Source organism: Suricata suricatta, chromosome 1 (genome assembly GCF_006229205.1).
Source record: "Suricata suricatta isolate VVHF042 chromosome 1, meerkat_22Aug2017_6uvM2_HiC, whole genome shotgun sequence".
Lineage (NCBI taxonomy): Eukaryota > Metazoa > Chordata > Mammalia > Carnivora > Herpestidae > Suricata > Suricata suricatta.
The window spans coordinates 19,946,085-19,966,941 of NC_043700.1; the positions used below are offsets into that span (position 1 = coordinate 19,946,085).

Sequence of the window (20,857 nt, forward strand, 5' to 3'; positions counted from 1 at the left end):
TTATAACTTAAAAAACAACGTTCGTAGTTCCTATTTTCATATGCAGAAGCAAGGTTATAATTGGAGTGTGTGCAATTTACATTAAATACATCTTAGAAAAGAAGATAAATGAACTTATCTTCCACATGATATATAAATATATTAACTTAAATTCATTGTTCTATTTTTGTACAGTATCCTTTTATAAACTATACTTTCTAACTGAACAGACTTCCATTAAATGCTACCAAATTATTTGCTCCATGTGAAAACCTAATTTTGTTTCTCACTAGAAAGTTATTCTTTTTTCTTTAAGTCTTTTGATTTAATGAATTTGAAATATTAGCTTGAAATAATGAGTTTACTTAAATTATTCATTATGATCGGCTGTTTGGCATCACTTTTGCCAAAGTGGTCCTTTTGCGAGAAACAAAACGCTGCCTTCTAGGAAAGACAGACGTGCCTCGTGCGTCGCTCACACCGCGCTGGCGGCGTGTCGCAACAACAGCGGTCGGCACCGCTCGGCGGCAAGACAGCTCCGACGAGCGTGACCCACACACCCGTGTGCCACCGGGGGCAGCGGCATGACAAAGACGGTCGGGGCAAGGACAGTGACTGCCCTGACTACCATGGTTTCCACTGTGAAGATGTGACTTTTTTTGAGGAAAAAAAAATCTACATTTGAAATTGCTTTACTATATACATGAAAGAATATCAGACATTCTGATGACTTTGGCAAATGAACAAAAACTTTAAAAAAAACTTTATATGATTCACACAGTATATGTTAAGTACTTTTAAAAGTTAAAAGTACAATGTAAACCATCATATTATATTATATAGTAGCTTACTTTCTATTTGTTTTTTTAAAGTATTCTAATGTAATTAAAACCCTGGTAATAATGGGGATTCTCCTACAATTCTAGAGGCCTAGGATAAATCTTCAATAATACTCATTATTCTGAAAATAAGTTCACAGTCTAAAACCAAAGAAAATATGTTGTTGCTATTAATTTTTAAGTTATCTAGATTCCAGGAGTCATGTATTATTTTGAAATGAGGCAAATTTCTAATAAATAAAAAATATTTAAAATATATTCTTATATAGTCATTGGAAGTATCTATGTACTTCTGAAAGGAATGAAAAAGTACAGAGTTCAGTAAATCAATGCAAAAGCTCAACTTGATAACACAACATTTAGAGTTAGTGAGGGGATGCATTTTATCTGTCTTATGTTCAAGAATTCAATTAAGAAAAACTGTAATTAGCGTTTCATCTTTTTCTTCTTTTCTACATGTTCTGATCCGAGACCTGTTTTTACTCTCTGAAATTTTCACTTCTTGCATCATCATGTAGAAAATAATCCTTTAAACTTTGCTTTAAAAGTACCTAATGAAAAAAAAATATAAAAGCAGTATTTATTTAGGATGAAACCAAGAGGTGATGACATTAATCAACTATTATTATGATAATAATGTGAACCGGTAAGGCACATAATAAAAACATTTAACAGACAATATAAGATTCAAAGACTTAACATAAAACATTTCCTTTAACTTAAAAGTTCAGCACTTTGCTAAGTAACTTGTCTAACCTTTAGTATTACGAAGGTCTAGAATAAAGGGGGCCGTCTCTGTCTCTGGTTCTAGGTACTGCTACGTGGGATCAGCAGCGTCAGTGTGGCACTATTATGGGTTGGTGGGGAACACTCTATGAACAAATGGTATGGTCCTACTTTTTTTAACGTTAGGCAGTTAAAACTTCTTATAGGCAGTGTAAACTTCCTTAAAATAGAGACGAGGATGACCTGACTTCTTTTCCCAGCTCAACAGTTCCCACCATAAATAGATAAAGAGGCCTACTTGCCACGGAACATGCTAGAGCCGAAATGAGTTTCCAGAATGAGTTCCATAAAAAAAAAAAAAAAAAAGAAAAGAAAAGAAAGCAAGCTTTGAAAGCTCTGTAGAATGGTGAATACTTGGTTTTCTCTTGGAGAGACACATGAATAGTGGTATATTAAGATCTGGTAAGTTCTAAGGGGGAAGAAACCTACTGCATCATGTTAATTATGGTATTTCTCAAATTTAATTGACTAAGTAGATTTTTTGTTGTTTTTTAGAGTAATATGCATCGCTATGCTATGGATCCGCTTTGGGAAACCCTGATAAAGGCGTATACAAATGTTTCAGGCTTGAGGGAAACAGCAAGAATATATACTCGCAAGCATATATAAATGAACAGAACCTTTACTGTCAAGACCTAACTAATAAGAACTCAAACCAAAATTTTGTGGCTACAACAGTAGACTTTTAAAAGAAAAAAGGATCTCTCATTCTGGATCTCTCATTCTGGAGATCAGCAACAAATTGGACTTATTTCTCTGTGTTGACACAAACTGAATTAATCTCCTATACTTTCCTCAACTACAGCATTCTATGATGATAGTTTGGTAAACAGTTAACAACACGGCTTTGCCATCAGACAGAACGAGGCTCAAATCCTAGCTGGCCACTTACCAGCAAGTTACGTAGGGCCAATTACTCACTATGTCTTTATTTTACCTGCTGTCACATGGAGTGCCTACCTGTGAGGATTAAATGAGATACTACGTGTAGAAGAACACCTAGTAAACGGCCAGGTATCTAAAATAATTCTAAAACTTAGTCACTATTATTACAGCAGATGTTCAGACAATGTTTCTGTAAAACAGTAACTAATATTCCCTTACATGCTAATGGTCCCAGATTATAAAAATCCTATTTGGATTCATTACATTGTATCTGCTCAGATACAAAATTGCAGGTTTCACAGAATATTTTGCATGCAAGACACTCCAAGAGAATTCCAGTCGGATGGGTACTTATTCTAGTTCATTTCTGGGTCACGGAATAATAGGTGCAAATTCATGCTTTGCTGTAATGATTACCTCTTAAATTAAATGACTGGTCTAAAATGTAATCATTAGAAGAGTAACTCTTCAACTGAATTAGTGGCCTAAAATACAAAAATAAGTTATAAGTCTATTTCTTTCAGCTATTTCCAAAATGTCACAATAGAAAAATAAATTATGATCCTTCCTTTATTTCTGAATACATTTAGACAAACAGGGAAGGTAACATACTTATCTGCTGTGAAGTTCCTTCTTGAGACAGGATTTGAAAGTGGGATACTTCTGGACGGTTTTGTAACCCTGTGGAAGGGATGATTCCAAGTATGTAAACGTAAATGGAAGGATATGGGCCACAGGTATGCAATAGATAAATAAAGCAAAAATAAAAACACATAACATTTAAGAGGTAAATATAGTATCAGAGATCTGTAGCACAGTCTATATTTTAATCTGCTCTTGCTACTCTTAAATTTTTGAGGGAACATAAATGATTTTCAATATATATCCTTGGTGACATCAGTTATAAGTGTTAACAACTCACCACTAGGTGGCAGTTAAGTACACAGTATGTTTACCAATTTTTAAAAAATCATTAAAAATCTTTAAAAACATTCTTTAAGATGGATCTTGATTTTATATATATATATATATATATATATATATATATATATGTATATCTTCTCTATTTTTAGATGTATAACACTTAGGTGTATTCTTACCAAAGAGACAAGATTGAACATTCTGGCTGTTAATAAAAAAAATCTTTTTATTTTCCATTTGTGGCATATCCAAAAATACATGAAATGTGTAAACATTTGTTGATTTATGCTGTATTTCATTATTTAAAACATGTTTCTGAGGGAAAAACATCATTAAATTTCTAGTAACTTTCAGTAGAAGATGTTAAAAGGAAAAAAACAGTTCAACAGACAAAACAAAGGTTTTTACTGTAGTTTCCATTTAAAAAGTCCTGAATATGCAGTGACTGAAGAGCCTCAAACTGCCTCGTGGGAGGGAATGTGCATCGCACAAAATGCGATTTCTCTGTCTAGTACCAAGTCTGAACTGCCTATGTGCTGACTGAATTAATCGGAGCATATTTGGCAACATTTCTCCCCACAAACTGAAAGGAAGACATTAACTGGATATGAAAATAAGTTACTGAAATTCAAACTGATTTATATTTTTAAAAAGCATTAACTTTTATCACCTCAAAGGGTTTTTGAAAATAGGTACGATCTTATGTGTTTTCTTTTCAAATATGACATTTCATGTTTCTATCCTTAAAATTTTGTATAAATTGTTTCTGAAATGGAGGTGAGTTTTTTCTTTCAATTTTTAAAAAGGATATCAATAGGTTTCAAATTTATTTTACCCGGAATCCTCTATGGAGTCTGTCTTTCATAATTCCAATAAATTCTTTATAACTTAATTGATCATCTTTGTCAACGTCAAAAATCTTGAAGACTGTGTTCACTAAATGTGGTGAAAGTTTGAGGCCAGTAGCTACATAGACGGCACGCTTAAATTCATCTAGATAAATGTCACAGAAAAGGAGTAGAGTTAATATTCTTTTATAGTATGTGTTAACTACTAGAAAGGTTATAAAAGAAGTTTTTCTGAACATGAGTCATGACTCTGTAACACATTGACTTTGCATTAATCATGCTATCTTTTAGAAAACAAAATTTTTGTGGTTTGAATCTAAAGGCCAAGCAGCAGCTGTATCTTGGGTTAATAACGGCTTCTTATTCGATGATGTTTAATGAACACCTACTGTCAGTGACAGACATACTAGAAATTAGGATTAATAAACTACCAAGAAACCTATAGTTCAGATGGGTGATGAGACACCTGTCCAAATAACCACGACACAGGACCACACAAACAGTTACAGTGTTTGAAAACCTGGACGCGAGTGACTTCTGTCTGTAGTGTGGAGTCGTACGGAAAGGGCAGAGCAGTGACTAGGAAAGACCTGAGCTCTGAGGGATGGATGAATTCCGCTTGTGGAGAGGAGAAATGGCACGGGAGGTGACAAGAACGAACACAGGCGTGGGGGAAACGGGAGCCCAGGGGACACGCAGGAGCTGGAGAGGTCTGCACAGGGCCTCGGAGGGGAGGGGCCTGGGCATTCTTCAACAGGTGAGTGGGGAACTGAGCAGTTTCCACAGCAGCAGGTCGGGGGAGGGGTCACGTCTTAGGGAGATCACTCTGTGAGCAGCTAGGAACCATCGGAGAAGAAAGTGGGTAATGGCGGGAATACCACAGGGGTGGCTACCGCAGTGGTCCTTTTGAGAGGTGAAAACCTGAACGCAAGGGCTAGGAGTCGCAAGAGCAAAGGACGCGAGATGGACCCCAGCACCGGCCAGAGCACACGTCCCATCGCTTTTGTTCCTAGTTCCACGCAGTGAACCAGCGGCTCTCCATTCTGAGCCAGGTGAGCAGGTGCTGGCTTTTCCTTCCTCCCAAGGTTGACTACGGGTTCATCATGGCAGTAACTGCTTGGCTGTGAAGGCAGAGCTCCCAAGGTTTTGGTTTTAGAACACTAAAGTAGGTTAAGTTCAGAAGATGTCTTTTTTGAACATCTGCACTAGACGGAGGGTGAAATATCAAAAATTTTTCAGGTTTCTCTAACTCAGTGAGTCCGTGAATGAAGCTAGGTGAGGGAGTCAATATCTATGTTTCTGGGAGAGAGAATTTATGAGCATTTAGGGACTATGGTTTGGCTTCTCCCCAGAACTTGGTAATAAAACAGGACTGTCCTCTGCGATGTAACCCTGGGAACTAGCTCTCATTAGATTATGGCAGACACAGGTAGAATTCCCTCAAAGACGTAAGTGGAAAGTCCTCATATGGAAAGAATATTAAACAAAAGATATGAACCATTAGGGAAGGGAAATTGGTCCCAGCTATAGAATCTTAGAAAACGGACTATACTCGTTAATCTATCTATAGGGAAAGAATGAGCTGGTCCTGAGGATGACAATATTCTGAATTCTATGACTGTATTTCTTTGTAAATTAAGCAAAATCAACATCCAATTTTATATATTATTCTTAAAACTTGATAAATGTAAGTCTGTTGGCAAAATTTAGGTGGCTCCATCAGCAGGGATCGGGTGTAGGTTAGAGACACAAGTATCACCCTGTGATGATGCTTGGGCACGGCCAGTTGGCTCTTTCATAGGTAGACACATGTCGCTCAGTGTTACCAGTGGCCATGAGGTTTCTTCCTCTTTGACTCTTTACGAACATCATTAAGTCTTCTCCATAATATGAAATGAAGGCCAATAATAAATTTAATGGAAAAGTTTAGAATATTTTCCTAAACTCTGCTTAGGGAAAATAGATTTCCCATCAAAGTATATACCACACTTTCAGGCAACTTGATGGCTAATATGAAATACTTTATTAATTTGTTATCAAAGCCCCTAGAAACAAGATAGGATTATTTTTTGCCTCTAAATTTTGAAAGATGATTACTTACCTTGCCCTATAGAGCGACTTGCAAAGTTATACATATTCAGGGCTATTGCAAAGTCTTCTAAGTTGTTCAGAAACTGGAAAAATGACCTGAATTCATCAAATGTGATGCCCTATATTGGGAGAATACATGGAAATACATTTAGTATTGCCAAGTGTATTAAAATAAGCATCTGTAGTTACTAGAATCAATAGATTAAGGACCTGCCTTATCTCATGTAGGTAAACATTTCCAGGGCACATTCTGAAGCTTCCTTCCTCAAAATAGAATGTAAAATTCACTCATATTTATTTCCACTGCATAGGGCTGTTACCATTAGCATGATAGGTGAAAATATTTTTACAACACTGTCATATCAGCACAAAGTTTCAAAAATGATACAATAAAAATGAATAAAAACATTACAACCACTCTGGAGAACTCTTTGGTTGTTTCTTACAAAGGTAAGCAAACAGCTACTATATAATCTAGCCATTCTATCCCCAGGTGTTTGCCGAGGAGACATGAAAACACACATCTACACAAAGAGGTGTGCACAAATATTCACAGCAGCCTTATTCATAATCCCCTAGAGCTGGAAACACCCGTGATGACAGGTGACTGCATACACAAGTAGTGGGCTAACAATCCCAAAGGGCCATGCCATTGGAAGAATAAAGCACTGGTAAGCCTGGCAACATGAATGAAGCTCAAATAAGTTATGCCAAGTAAAGACGCCATCATAAATTCAATGTATGAAGTTCTAGAACAGACCAGAGTCATCTATGCTGACGGCAAGTAGATCAGTGGCTGCTGGGGGGCTGCGGAAGGACAGCTGGACATGGAAGGGAACAGTGTACTTTTTCCAGGTGATGGAAGTGTCCTAGGACTGTGGTTTCTAGTCTAGCATGAAAGAAACTTGGAAGTAGTCACTCTGTCCTAACAAGTAAAGAGCTGAATAAACTGAAAAAAGAAGTTTCAATTTGGAAAACTGTATTTCAGGCCTAAATATTTTAATCCCTGAGAGTAAGTATGATGATTAAGAAGGAAAACGCAGAGCGCCTGGGTGGCTCAGTCGGTTGAGTGTCTGGCTTCGGCTCAGGTCATGATCTTACAGTTCGTGGGTTCAAGTCCCGCGTCTGTGCTGACAGCTCAGAGCCTGGAGCCTGCTTCGGATTCTGTGTACCTCTGCCCCTTGCTGGCTCACATTCTGTCTCTCTCCATCTTTCAAAAAATAAATAAATGTAAAAAAAAAAAAGAAAAACGCAAGAGGAAAATCACCCCTAAAATACCAACCAGTGTCTCCTGTATATGTATTCCTTAAATATAACTCAGCGTTAGGCCACTAATGTCTGCAATAATGACAATGTGAGAATCACAATGCTGAATAGGCCAAAGGCAGCGTACTTCCACTCGTCTCTGCCGAGATCACATTGCTGGGATGGCACGAGGAGGCGCAGCGAGTGCACACACTTCTGGGCCCAACACACAGGGCTTGCTGCGGGACCAGAGAGAGGACTCCAGAAGGTCACTTCCATAGACTGCAATTACTACCACCGCTCCTAGCTCAGTGTGCCATGTGTCTCAGAGAACGTACATTTGGCCAGGAAGAGCTACATTATTGTATTCTCAGCAAAATTCCTAAAACTGAGAAAGTAAACAGAGAAAACGGGCAAAGGGCTAGGAGCTGAGGCTTAACAATTTCTCACCTTAACTAAGTACAGAAGGGGAAGGGAAACCAACGAGGCAGCACTGGAGAAGCAGGGGAGGGGCTAGAGGAGCGTGCTTTCTGTAAGCCAATTACTGATTAAATGACTATCAGAAAAGTATTCATTATCAATTTATTATCAAAATAATAATACCAATTTTGGGTAGACATTATTTCCGCTTCACCTGCACCCCTGTTTTACTCGCCAGGTGAACACTCACTGTCTTTCTTCACAGTTTTCTCTTCCTCTTTGCTTATATTCATTTATGGCCACTCCAACCCTGGATTCTGCTTGGTGACCTGACCCCACTGGCCGTGTTTTCCAGGGAGGGCTGTCTGAATCAGTTTGGGGGGACTGAGCCAGGAGGGGTTTGTCTTGATGTGGAGAGCTTGTTGCTAAGGAAACCGGTCACTGTTCTGGTTCTGTATTAGGTTATGCTGTGACCAGCTGCCACAGCAATTTTTAAGCAAAGTAGAAACAAAAATGTCAATACGTTTAGGGAGCATAAGATTAAAAAGCAAATCGAGGTATGACAGAATACAATGTTCACAATCTGAGTCTTTAGATTTTTCAAAAGAGGGAGGTCATGTTTGGAAAAGACAGGTCAGATTCAAAACCATACAATTATTCTATGCAGATTAAATTCTTTATGTTTGGAAATACAAAGTTGTAAAGTGAAGAACAGGGCACTCATTTCTATGGAGATAACTTAAAGAGCTCCATTTTTAACAGCAGTGAGGGAAAGATAGTGTCAGGGGGGAGGGTCATTTCTTCTTCCTCTCCACTCTCACCACCAGAATCACTTTTGTAACGAACCATTTGGACTTGAATGGAAAATGTCCTAACTGTGAGAAGTGGAATGAAAAGAATATTTTATGATGTAACAAAAACATGATGATAATAACTAAAAAATTTAAAGTATCAAAAAGACATGAACTGAGAGTCGAGAAATAAATCAAAACACTTATGATACAATGCTTTTCAGTTTGAGTGCCAAGGTCATTTACTATAGAGAGAACATCTTTCTTTTTAACATCTTTTTAACAAATGGTTCCAGGACAACTGTTTATCTACATGTAAAAGAAAGAAGTTGACCTCTTATTTCACTTTATTGACAAAAAAGAACTCAAAATGGGTCAAAGACCTAAATTTAATAGATAAAATTATAAAAATCTTACAAAAAAACTGAAACAAAAACTTCATAACCTTGGAACTGGCAATGGTTTCTTCCTCTTGTTTTGTTTTGTTTCACATCAATATAGTCTTTATTTTCAAAGTGGAAGGGATGTTGTATTTTCTACTTGGTAATGGTTTGTTAATAGGGCACCCAGAGTATGAGCAACAAAAGAAAAAACAGATAAATGAGACTTTGTCAAAAGTAAACATTTTTGTGCATTAAAGGACCCTATCCAGGAAAGTAAGAAGATGAGACAAAAAATGGGAGAAAATTTTGGCAAATCATATATCTGACAAAATTCTAGTATCTAGAACATATAAAGAACTCTTAAGAATCAATAACATAAAGACAACACAATTAAACGATGGGCAAAAGACTTCAATAGACAGTTCTCCAAAGAAGATATACAAATGGCCAACAAGCACACAAAAAAGATGCTTAACACTATTATCCACTGGGGAGATGCACATTGAAACACAAAGGTACCACCACACGTCTGCTAGGATGGCTAAAATTAAAAAGGCAAGCAATACCAAGGGTTATTGTGGGGAAAAATGTAGAAAAATCAGAAACTTCAGACATTAAAAAATTCAGTACAGAGCCTGACATGGAGCTTGAATCTATTAACATGAGTTCATGACCTAAGCCGATGCCGGATGCTCTACCAAATGAGCCACCCAGGCGCCCCAAAACTTTAGGCATTTTGATGAGATTATAAGATGCTGTAGCTACTATGGAAAACAGTTTGGTAGTTCCTTAAAATCTTAAAAATTAAGGATGCCTTGTGACCCAGCTATTTACTCTGAAGTTATTATCTAATCCTCTGACAATTCAAAACATATGTCCACATAAAAAAACTGTATACAAATATTCATAACAGCATTATTTGAATGGTCAAACTGGAAACAGCTCAGAAACAATTCACCAACTGACAAACAGAGGAAATGTGGTCCATCTATATAATAAAGTAGTATTTGGAGATAAAAAGGAATGAAGTGCCCTTATTTGCTAAAATATGGATGAACTTTGAAAAAGTTATGCTAAGTTAAAAAAGCCAGACATAAAGGATCACAAATGTATGCCTGCACTTATATAAAATATCCATTATACACAAATCCATAGAAACAGAAAGCAGATTAGTGGTTGCCATGGGCTAAGGGGAGGTGAACTGGGCAGGGACTGCTTAACGGGTTGTGGGGTTTCTGTTTAAGATGATTAAAAAGTTCTGGAACTAGTACTAATGATGGTTGTAGAACACTGTAAACACAATGCCTCCAAATTTTACTTTTTAAAATGGTTAAAACAGTAAAGATGGTAAATTTTTTACATCATATGCATTTTATGATAAAAATTTACATATACTATTGAAATAGTCAGGAGGTGAACAAGCAAGTGTAAGTGCACTTGGATGGAACTGTGGCAAGGCATAAGTGAACAAAACCGAGACATCTGATAAGACATAATTCAGTCAAAAGACGAACTAGAAAACGCGGTAGATCTCCAGCTGCTACGGTGGTCACATGTCACATGGTCACGGCGGATGCCATGCTCCGTCTGCAGCCCTGACGGGGTTCCCAGTGTGTACCTGCTTATCTTTGGTTGAGGTACATAAGCATGGAATAATCACTATAAGACTAGGAGGAGACTGGAGGAGCCACGCCATGGGAAATGGCAGGGCAGGGTGCTTAAAGAGTTGATCCCTCCACCCAAACAACCGTTAGCTGGGAAGGACCGCAGGACCCACTTTTGTCAGTCTCTGGAATCTAATCCAAAGTTTATAGCAAGGAGGGGACTGGGTGATGAAGGCAAGGACAGCTGAGAATCAGTGAGAGGGAACTCTGGGGTTTCTGTCCATGAACTACCATTTCTGTCTCTCAATGCTGTGGGATAGTGGCTGGTGTTCCTGGTGTGGCTTCCTGTGCCAGAGGGCTAACGTGGTATGCGATTATTAAATGTTATTTATAAGAGACTCTTAAATATGGAGAACAAACAGAGGGTTACTGGAGGGGTTGTGGTCGGGGGATAGGCTAAATGGGTAAGGGGCATTAAGGAATCTACTCTTGAAATCATTGTTGCACTACATGTAACTAACTTGGATGTAAATTTAAAAAACAATTAAAAGTCGATAGCAAAAAATGTTATTTAATATAAAAGGTATTGCTATTAAAATGTTGTGGTCCGCGATTTGGCCTGTATGGTGGTCCTCTGAGGGACTGGTGCAGAGGCGGACTTTTGTTTCGCCCCCTCCCTCCTGGGCTGGTGTGCCTTTCCTGGGGACAGTGACATCTATCAAAAGATTTAAAGACATGCCACTCGGTGCCTGCCTGACACAAGGGATGACAGGTGGGACAAGCACAGACAGAACCCAAAACCTTGACACAGGGAAGGCTGAGGAGAGCGGTTCCTGGAACAGGGGCTCACAGGCATGTCGCCGACACCTGGGAGACGGGACACGCCCAGGAACGGACACAGGCTCTGAAAATACCTAAGGATGTTAGGTTACCTCCTCTCGCAGATCCCTGGGCTTTGTGGAAGCAGGAGATGAAGGCAAAGGAAGAGGCGTCAGGAGCCTGGGTTCGTGCAGAAGGAATGCTCCGGCTCAGAGCTGACCTGCAAAGAGAGGGCTGTCTGCTCTGCCTCCTGGCTCTGGGCATGTGAGGGACTCTGTCAGTTCTCCGGCGAACCATTAAGACAACAGAACAGAGTCTTCAGGGACCATACAGGACAAGAAATGCACTTTTCCCCATTTGTTTGGTGACTTCGCCAAGCTATTTTGCTTGGAAAGCTGTAGGGGAGAATCTAGTTTTTCAGAGTTAACACTGTATAATATTCAAAATGGTTAGGTTTTACCAAAAAATTACAGTGCATACAAAGAATTAGGAAAATATGGCCTATTCATCAGGAAAACAGATCAAAAGAAACTATCCCTGAGGAAGTCCAATCATTGGAACAAACAGACAAAGACTTTGAGTCAACTAAAATATACTCAAAGAGCTAAAGGAAACCATGGATAAAAAGCTACAGAAAATCAGGAAAACTATTTATGAACAAAATGAGAATATCAAGATAGAAACTGTAAAAAGAAACCAAATAAAAATTCTGGAGCTGAAAAGTACTATAACTGAAACACAAAGTTGAGTAGGTGTTCAGTAATAGATTTAAATAGGCAAAATAGAGAATCTGTGAACTTGAAGATACAACAGATAAAAGTATTCAGTCTGAGGAGTAGAAAGAAAAAAACAAAGAAAGTTAACGGAACCTAAGGAACCTGGGGACACCATCAAGTGTACCAATATAGAAATTATGGGACTTCCACAAGGAAAAGGGAGAGGAGAGAGCATAAAGAATATTTAAAAAAAATAATGGTTGAAAACTTCAAAAATTTGATGAAAGACCAAAGTCTATACATTCAAGAAGCTTTATGAACTTGAAGCAGGATAAACTGAAAGTGACCCATACCACAACACATACTCAAACTGTCAAAAGACAAAGACAATCTTGGAAGCAACAGGAGAGAAGTGATTCTCCATAGAGAAGGGATCCTCCGTAAGACTAACAGCGGATTTCTCATCAGAAACCATAACGCCAAAAGTGAGGATAGTTCAAGTGCTAAAAGGAAAAAATCCGACCATTGAAGAATTCTCTATGTGGCAAAGCTATCCTTCAGAAATGATTAAGACATTCTCAGATAAATGCCATTTGGTAAAGCAATCCATCAAAAATGAAGAAAGTAAGACATTTTCAGATAAACAAAACTCAGGGGGCTCGTGACTAGCAGCTTTGTCCTACAAGAAATGCAAAAGGGAGTCACTGAGGCTGAAGAGAAAGGAAACCAGACTCTAACTCAAAGCTATATGAAGAAATAAAGAATTCTACTTAAGGTGAATGTAATGGTAATTACAAAGATACTGCTTCACACTCACTGGGAAGGCTATAACTACAAATTTATATATATAAACTGTCTACGGACAGATGAATGGATAAACAAACAGTATACATACAACAGAATATTATTCAGCCATAACAAGGAATGGAGTAGTACTGATACAAATTACATGCATGAACCTCAAAAATATGTGACCAAACATATAAGGTCACATATTGCATGATTCTATTTATGTAAAATAGTCAGAACAAGTAAATCCACGGAGACAGAAAGCTGACAATGGTCACTAGAGTCTGGAGAGAAATGACATAATTTGGAGGTCTATACACTAGTGACTGTACCCCTAAATGCCAGAGTCACATATGCAACTGCCTACATAACTTCTTCATTTAGACATCTCATAGGAATCTCAAACTTAAACTGTCTAAAATTAAACTAGTAATTCTTTCCTAAAATCCCAAACTTGAAGTCTTGCTTAGCTCAGAAAATAGTCCCACTGTTTCACAATGTGTTTCAGGCCCAAACCCTAGGAATTCTTGATTCCTCTTTTTCCTTCACATTGAAGTCTAATCCAGCAGCAAGTTCTACCAGCTCTCCTCTTTAAATTATCCAATTTCTGACCATCTTTCCCTACATTCACCCTGGTCCATGGCATGCTCCTCTCTTACCTGACTTCTGTACGAACATCGTACCTTGTGTCTTCCTTTCCAAGCTGGGCCAACTGAAGTGTACTCTGAATACACCAGCCATGATGATCTTTAGAAAGAGATCAGATCATATCTGGCCACATGAGTCAGGTGGTGTTTAGGTGTCACAGCAGACAGTAAATGCTTGCTGAATAAATGCTTGATGGACGAATGCACATATCCCTAAGTTCTAAAGCAAGGTTACCAAACTTTTTCTATAGTAGGCCAGAGGGTAAATATTTTTGTTTAGGCAATATAGTCTTTGTTGCAACTACTCAACTCTATTAGGGTGCAAAAGCACTCACAGACAATACATTCAAAGAATGAGTGTGGCTCTGTTCCAATAAAGTATTATTTAAAAAACAGAGGAGGTAGGTAGTTTGCTGACTCCTGTTTCGAAGTTTAAATAATGCAGTAGTGTCCCATCACTTAAAATCACCATTAAAATAAAATCTACATTCCTGACCTTGGCATACAGGGTCCTAGAAGACCTAACCCATCTCTTGTCTCTCCATCTTTTACTTATTTCCTATTGACTTACTTTACCCTATTTTTCAGTTTCTCAAATACATTCAGCCTTTTCTGTCTCCAAGCCCTTGGTATTTGTTGTTTATTCTGCCATCTTCGTGTAGGTCATTCCTCACAGTCTTTCCTCAAAAACTACCTCTTCAGAAAGCGCTTCCCTGACAGTCCATCTTCTTTTCCAGTCCCCATGACTTTTGTTTCTTTTAATATTTATCATTATCTGAAAATATATCATTTATTTATTTTTTGTTAATTTGTTTATTGTGTCTCTCCACTAAGAGGTATTTCCATGAGAAGGATTTTGCTTACCTTTTCACTTTATCTACGGTAGCTAGAATGAGGTCTCGTAAATAGATGCCTAATATCTGCTAGACACATGGATGAAAATTTAAGTATTTTAGAAATGTCAAGTGCTCTCCAAGTAGCAGCACTTGTTATTCTTTTGGAGAGGAGGGGATGAGAAATGAGAGGGAGGGAAAGATACAAGTAGGGTGTGGTAGGAATACCGCTGGCTTCCAGTCTTGGGTTTGATTCGTTGAACAAGTGTCTAAGCATCTGAGAAGACTCAGATCCCCTTTTTCTAAAAGAACGATGTCAATACCTGGAAATCTGTTCTAAGGCCTGATGATGAAATATCAAGCCAAACAAACAAATATCACGAGCATTGATGTTGGCTCATTTACCAAATTTTCCTTTTTTTCCCCCTTAAACTGTAATGATTTGTAAAGCTAAGATAGTTCTATCAATTAGAAGTTTTCAGAAACTGAATTTGGCCTAAAAGGAAACTTTTATTTTCAAATAATTTTAGATGTAAAAGTTGCAAAAACTATAGTATAGAGTTCCCATACACTCTCACCCTGGAACTGAACTCTTAGAGTTACAGATTTCTAGGTTTCCATTTGATAAAAGACAAAGAAAAGCAGATTCATTAAAGCTCTCAATAATATTCTAGCAGCTTGATAAGGTAGTATAATTTCCAATATCTATCTCTAGGGAATTAGGTATGAATTGGAAAATTTTGGGTTTATCATACAAAACAGATAGAAGTCCCCTAAGAGACTATGTAAACTAATGCTGAATGCATCTAGTCTTTTTTTCTCATCCCATAGGGGACCTGGAGAATTGTTAGCACTGTCACAGTGTAGCCATTTTAAACAAAGTCAAACTATTTGCAAGTTTTTCTTGGATAGATTAACTTGATCCTTCCACAAACACAAACAGAAGGCAATATACCCACAACACCTCATGCTTGAAGGCGCACTTGTGACACCAGGTCTATTTGGTTGCAATGATGCATCCAAATACCACTAGATAATGCGACCGCTCAGAATTGCTGACAACACATTTGCTGCTAAACAAATAGACATCCGTTGTCCCATTCACGCCATCCAAACTCTTTGAAAAACCTCACTTCACTTACTGATAAGATCACTCACTCATCAAGGGCTGTCTTCAAGTGACCTTTTATTAAGGATATTACGGAATAAAGTGTTACCGAAATGATGTCAATATAAACTGTTTTATATGAGGTGATGTTTACGAAGTAGTCAAAGCATAAAGCTCAGCAGAATTCTCTTCAAAAAGGAAATTCATAATCTGAATAAAATAATCGCTAATAATCTTAAAAATTTTTAGTATATCTAAGAAAAACACAGGTATCGACCTAGAATTTTACATCAGTCAAATTTTAAAAATGAGCCAGAGCACTTAGGACACTGAGGAATAAAGAATGAAATATATCCAAAATATCTATTAATCCACAGCAGAGATAAATAACTAGGAAAAGGACACTACCTTTTATAGGCCTATATAATTACAATATCATAGGTAACAAAGTAGATACGAGGGATTAGATACCTTTTCTTCAGGTATACTGTAACGCACATTTTCCAAAAATACTGATGTATTTTCCACATTTGTATATCGTAAAAGAATATGAGCAAAATCTTCTTCACTGATAGTGTTCATCCCATTAGAGTAGGAAAGGAATTCTATTTCTAGAACTTCTGTTTGTAGGTTATCCATGAATCTATGACAAAAATATATCAAGAATGAATAAGATAAGTAAACAGTAATGGTGAGGGCTTTGGGTTCTCATCTGTAAAATGGGAATAAGCACAAAGACCTTGCAGGGCAGCAATGAAATTTTCAAGAGTTAATGTGCAGTGCCAGCCAACTACTACACCGTACACTACATCCATGTTTATTACTGCAGTTCACTGAGACTAAGGAGTCAGTGAGATGCCTTCTTAGGAATGTATAGGACATAATCCACACATCCAGGCATTTCCCATCATTCAGCAACTTCCTATTACACTTACCAAGCTAACCCCTAGGATACTGGTACCGATGGAAGTGCGTATTTGTTATAGAGAGTATCTTCAGTTAAGATGAAAGCAGTAAAGAGGTGAGTCTTCCTGCAGACTTTTCTGACTTCAGCATGTTAACATTTTTCAATACAAATATAAAGGTCAGCTCACCTATAAAAATCTTCAAAGTTGAGTTCAGCTTTTCCTTTCTTTCCAAAAAAGTGCACAAGAAGTGTGGTATCTGTTACTAAACTTGTAATGTCATCAGCACGCTTAAAAAATCACAATGTAAAGGTTAGCTGCAATAAGCAAACAGAATAGGGATGCCCAGTATCCTTTAAAGAATTTTATCAACATATAAATACCAGGAACATACATATGTAAACATTAGAATGAAAAGCAAAAGGTTGCATTAATAAATGGCATTATAAGTAAAATGAAGTTCAATATTTGAAAACAGAAATATGACTGAAATTGATCTTTATCCTCAAAGAATTTTAAAGATAGAATTATATTCTAAGAAGTTTTCAAACTCAAATTATGCATATAGGGTATCTATATTTTAAATGATCTAAAATAGCTGAAATCCTCTAGTAATCACCTGTTTTATCTCTCTATAAGTTAATTAGTTTGAATTTTCCTAATTGACCTAAAAAAATCAACTTTTTAAAAAGATGTCAAAAGAGGTCAATTCTTCAGATGTACGAAACATAGGAGGCTGATGAAAGACTTGTCGGAAGCTTCTCAAAACAGATTCCTTGGAGTGTGACATTTTCCCATTTTATTTCACATTTTATGATATTTTCAATAACAGATACTATATTTTGAAACTATTACTTTAGACATTTAAATTTAAATAATTTTTTAAAAGTCTTACAGTATTTTTTGAATGGGTAAGAAATTAATTCCAGAGGATTTTTTTCCTTCACGTTCCCACAAGCATGTTCTTAAAAATGACATAATTCTAGTCCTTAGAGAGTTTAATGGCCTATCAAAATAGTCTTTTCCTTAATGTAGCTGTATCGATTTTCCTTTCTTTTCCCTCTCTCTCCATCCATTTCTTTATCCCTCTTCTCTTCTTCCCTTCCTTCCTCACTTGACCAATGACTCATACTTATCTTATAAACTCAGGTACAAAAATCAAAATTCAAATGATTGTAACTCTCCCATATATTATCCTGGAAAACGTAAGTAAAGTAAGAGGTTAAATAAGAACTGCTATTTTCTGTATTAAAAAAAACCCAGCTATAAATATGCCTCTAAAGGTATATACTGAAATATTACTTCTTGGCCAGAATTCTGATAGCATTTTATAGAAAACATAAGAAACAGCATCTCCTTCTCTACCAAGGTTTAAGTTGTGCTCTATGTCCCCTGAGGAAAAGTCCCATCTCACCCATCTTCCACACACTAGTGTGGTAATCCTTTGATTCTTTATAGCTCTCTGCCCAGTCTTTCATGAAGATAGCTATTTTATCCTTCATAACATTTGTTGGCTCTTTATTTCCCTTCTCCCTAGACCAACTATTAACATCTAATGACTAGTTTGATGTTATAAAAACTACATCTTGTGGTTGGTTTTTTTCCCTCCTACATGCCTTTTATTAATCCCTGTTTTTTCTAAAGTGGTCTCTTTACTACTGTGATTACTCAGGTCTCTCTTAAAAACTCCAACATGGAAGGTATCTTCCACTTTAAATTATCTAAAATTGTTGAAATTCTTTAGTAAGACTTAGGTCTTATTTATATTTATTTAGCTTGGATTTTCCTAAGTAATCTCTAGCATATAACCTCCTTCTAATTGGTTTGAAAGATCTCTACTACTGCTTAGTTTGCTGACAACTCCCAGTATTTTCAGGAGTTGGAATAACTTAGAAGTTTCCTAGAATATATCCAACTTCTCTGAAGATTTGATCAGCAAGGAGAAGACACAGCCTGGAAGCCAGGTGTCACGTACTATCTTTTAAATATACCTCATTGAACACGATCATGATGGATGTTGAGGAATATTAGTGGTGCCAGCCTTCCAGAACTCCCTAAGTGATAGTAGACTAGTATAATTTTTAGTAGTGCTCAAAAGGCACTATTACTTTCACCAGGAGTTTTAAGCTGAGGAGGCAGGCTGCTATAAAGACAGGATTTAAAATCAGAAGACTTGAGTTTATGGATTTTTTTTAACCTTCAGCTTCCTTATCTGTGAAATAGGCACAAACCTACCTATGATAATGATTGTGAAGATAAAATTAGGGTATGAATGTAAATGAAGTATACACATGTTATTATTGGCAGTCATAAGCTGCTTTGGAGTAAAGAATTAAGACCTTTGAGAAAAAAAGATGTTTCATGTTGATTATAAGCATTCTTTCGTGACAGTGTACAGTCAAGTCTAATCCATCATTATCCATGGAACTGCGTAAGCAGGGGGAGGGCATATTTGAGAAGGCATGCCTAAACAGAGCAGAGAGCAGAAGCTCCCTCCGATCAGAAGTCAGCATGAAGAACAGGGTGTCCATCTAGAAGCGAGAGGAAGGGAATGTGGGGGAGGGATAAAGTGGATAAAAGGAGGGGCCAGGTATTTTAGAAAAAGTTGCTTACTTCACAAATAAGCAGTGGTGCGGTGAGCACAGGATGGAGAGCTCGAGTGCCAGATTTCTGGGGTTGAATCCTGAAGTTTTCCTTGTTAGTTGTGTGACCTTGGGGAAGTTAGTCTCTCTGAGGACATTACTACCCTCAGGAATAATAACAGTACCTACCTGGAAATGCTGTTGTGAGGCTCAGGTAACACATGTAAATCATTTAGCACTATAACTGGCATATTGTAAATGCTCAATAAATGTTGGCTATTGTTTATTTTTGCCAAATCAATATATCTCAAGAAGTTGAGAAAGGACTAGACAAGACAGAAAAGACAATAATGTTGAAGCTTAATGCAAAAAAAAGTTTTACATGGTATACTCTTAAATTCTTTTGTTAACTGAAACTACACATATATGTTATATAGATCTGGAAAAAAAAGCCTTCGAATGAGACCACCAAAAGTTAGTGAACTCCTATAACATACTTATGAAATGTTTTCCTTTTGTGCTGGGATGTCCTCTGCCTCCAGACCTAACACAGTGAAACGAGGCGGCTTTGTTTTATACAGGTCTTAAATAATGACCTCATTCTTCCAGCTTTTCTCAGGCCCACTGAGGAGAGCAGATCTTCGTTTACAGTCTTTCATCATCAAAATCTTATTAGACTTAGGTTGCACTTATCCAGATAATCCAGACCCACAGAGGCATAAGTAACAGTTTGACATTAGAGGGAAAAAAAATTAGAAAATGGAAATGGTGAAAACTTTTCTCCCCCCATTCAATGAAACAGAGCACTGTTGGGAGTCATTGAAAACTATACCAGTGCCCTTAGTGCCCTAGCAGTGTTATGTAACTTAAATCACAGGGGAGTTGGGACAAAATAGAGACTTTATCCCTTTGAGTCTTGTGCTCATTGTTAAAATAAAATGAATTCAGGTGTTTTCATAACAAAACAAGAAAAAGCCACAAAAGAACCCCATGGCCATTTATGAAAGACCCTTATCATTGTTGGGATTAAAAATTACTTTAAATGATTTCATCAAAAATAAAACTAATAATTTGCATGGAATTAAACATATGTCAAAATATTACAAAATTTTAAAATATCTTTCAACATACTTTTATTGATTATAATGGTATAATAATCTCATCAAACCCTATCCAAGAGGGGGTATCAAATAGATTTCTAAGCTTTCTTTTGAGCCAATGTGAATCCTGAAATACTGATAATATAAACAATTCAATGTTACAGTGGCATCAGTAGTAACTGATAAGGAATTACAATGAGTTGTAACTTAACTACAGTTAATTCTCAATTATCCTCTCTAATGTGGGAGGGTAGTGATAGAGATAATCCCCAAATAATTATTTTACTTTAGAAGACAATGTAAGTTTTGTTTTCTTCTTTTTTCTATCAGATTTACTTACATGATATTTGAATCAATTCATTAGATAATCTAGTAGCTTATGATTAAAGTGTAGACTGACTACAGTCAATGGTGTGCTAGTATACTAGCTCTTTAGGGAAAAAAACAACCCTGATTTGTAGTATTGGCCAATTTCTATGGTATTAATTCTATCATGGCCATTTTCGAGGACTAACAGGATGTCATGGAATGTTGAGATGGGAAATGATGTGCAGAATTAGCTCAAG

The 20,857-nt window shown here is 37.0% G+C and overlaps 1 protein-coding gene across 4 annotated transcripts in view; it reads right to left on the reverse strand.

Annotated features, from left to right (window-relative positions):
• Positions 1 to 1,056: 1,056 nt before the first annotated feature.
• The window catches only part of MICU3 (mitochondrial calcium uptake family member 3), a 93,497-nt gene continuing 73,696 nt past the window's right edge, over positions 1,057 to 20,857 (reverse strand). For 3 of the 4 annotated variants that reach the window (XM_029935166.1, XM_029935159.1, XM_029935149.1), the window contains 6 exons: positions 16,799 to 16,899; positions 16,176 to 16,347; positions 6,360 to 6,468; positions 4,246 to 4,403; positions 3,102 to 3,170; positions 1,057 to 1,369 (listed from right to left, as the gene is read on the reverse strand). In XM_029935166.1, the coding sequence (XP_029791026.1) occupies positions 3,102 to 3,170; positions 4,246 to 4,403; positions 6,360 to 6,468; positions 16,176 to 16,347; positions 16,799 to 16,899 (609 nt within the window). In that variant the 3' untranslated portion in view covers positions 1,057 to 1,369. The remainder of the gene's footprint in view (positions 1,370 to 3,101; positions 3,171 to 4,245; positions 4,404 to 6,359; positions 6,469 to 16,175; positions 16,348 to 16,798; positions 16,900 to 20,857) is intronic. The other variant, XM_029935175.1, reaches the window with a different exon arrangement.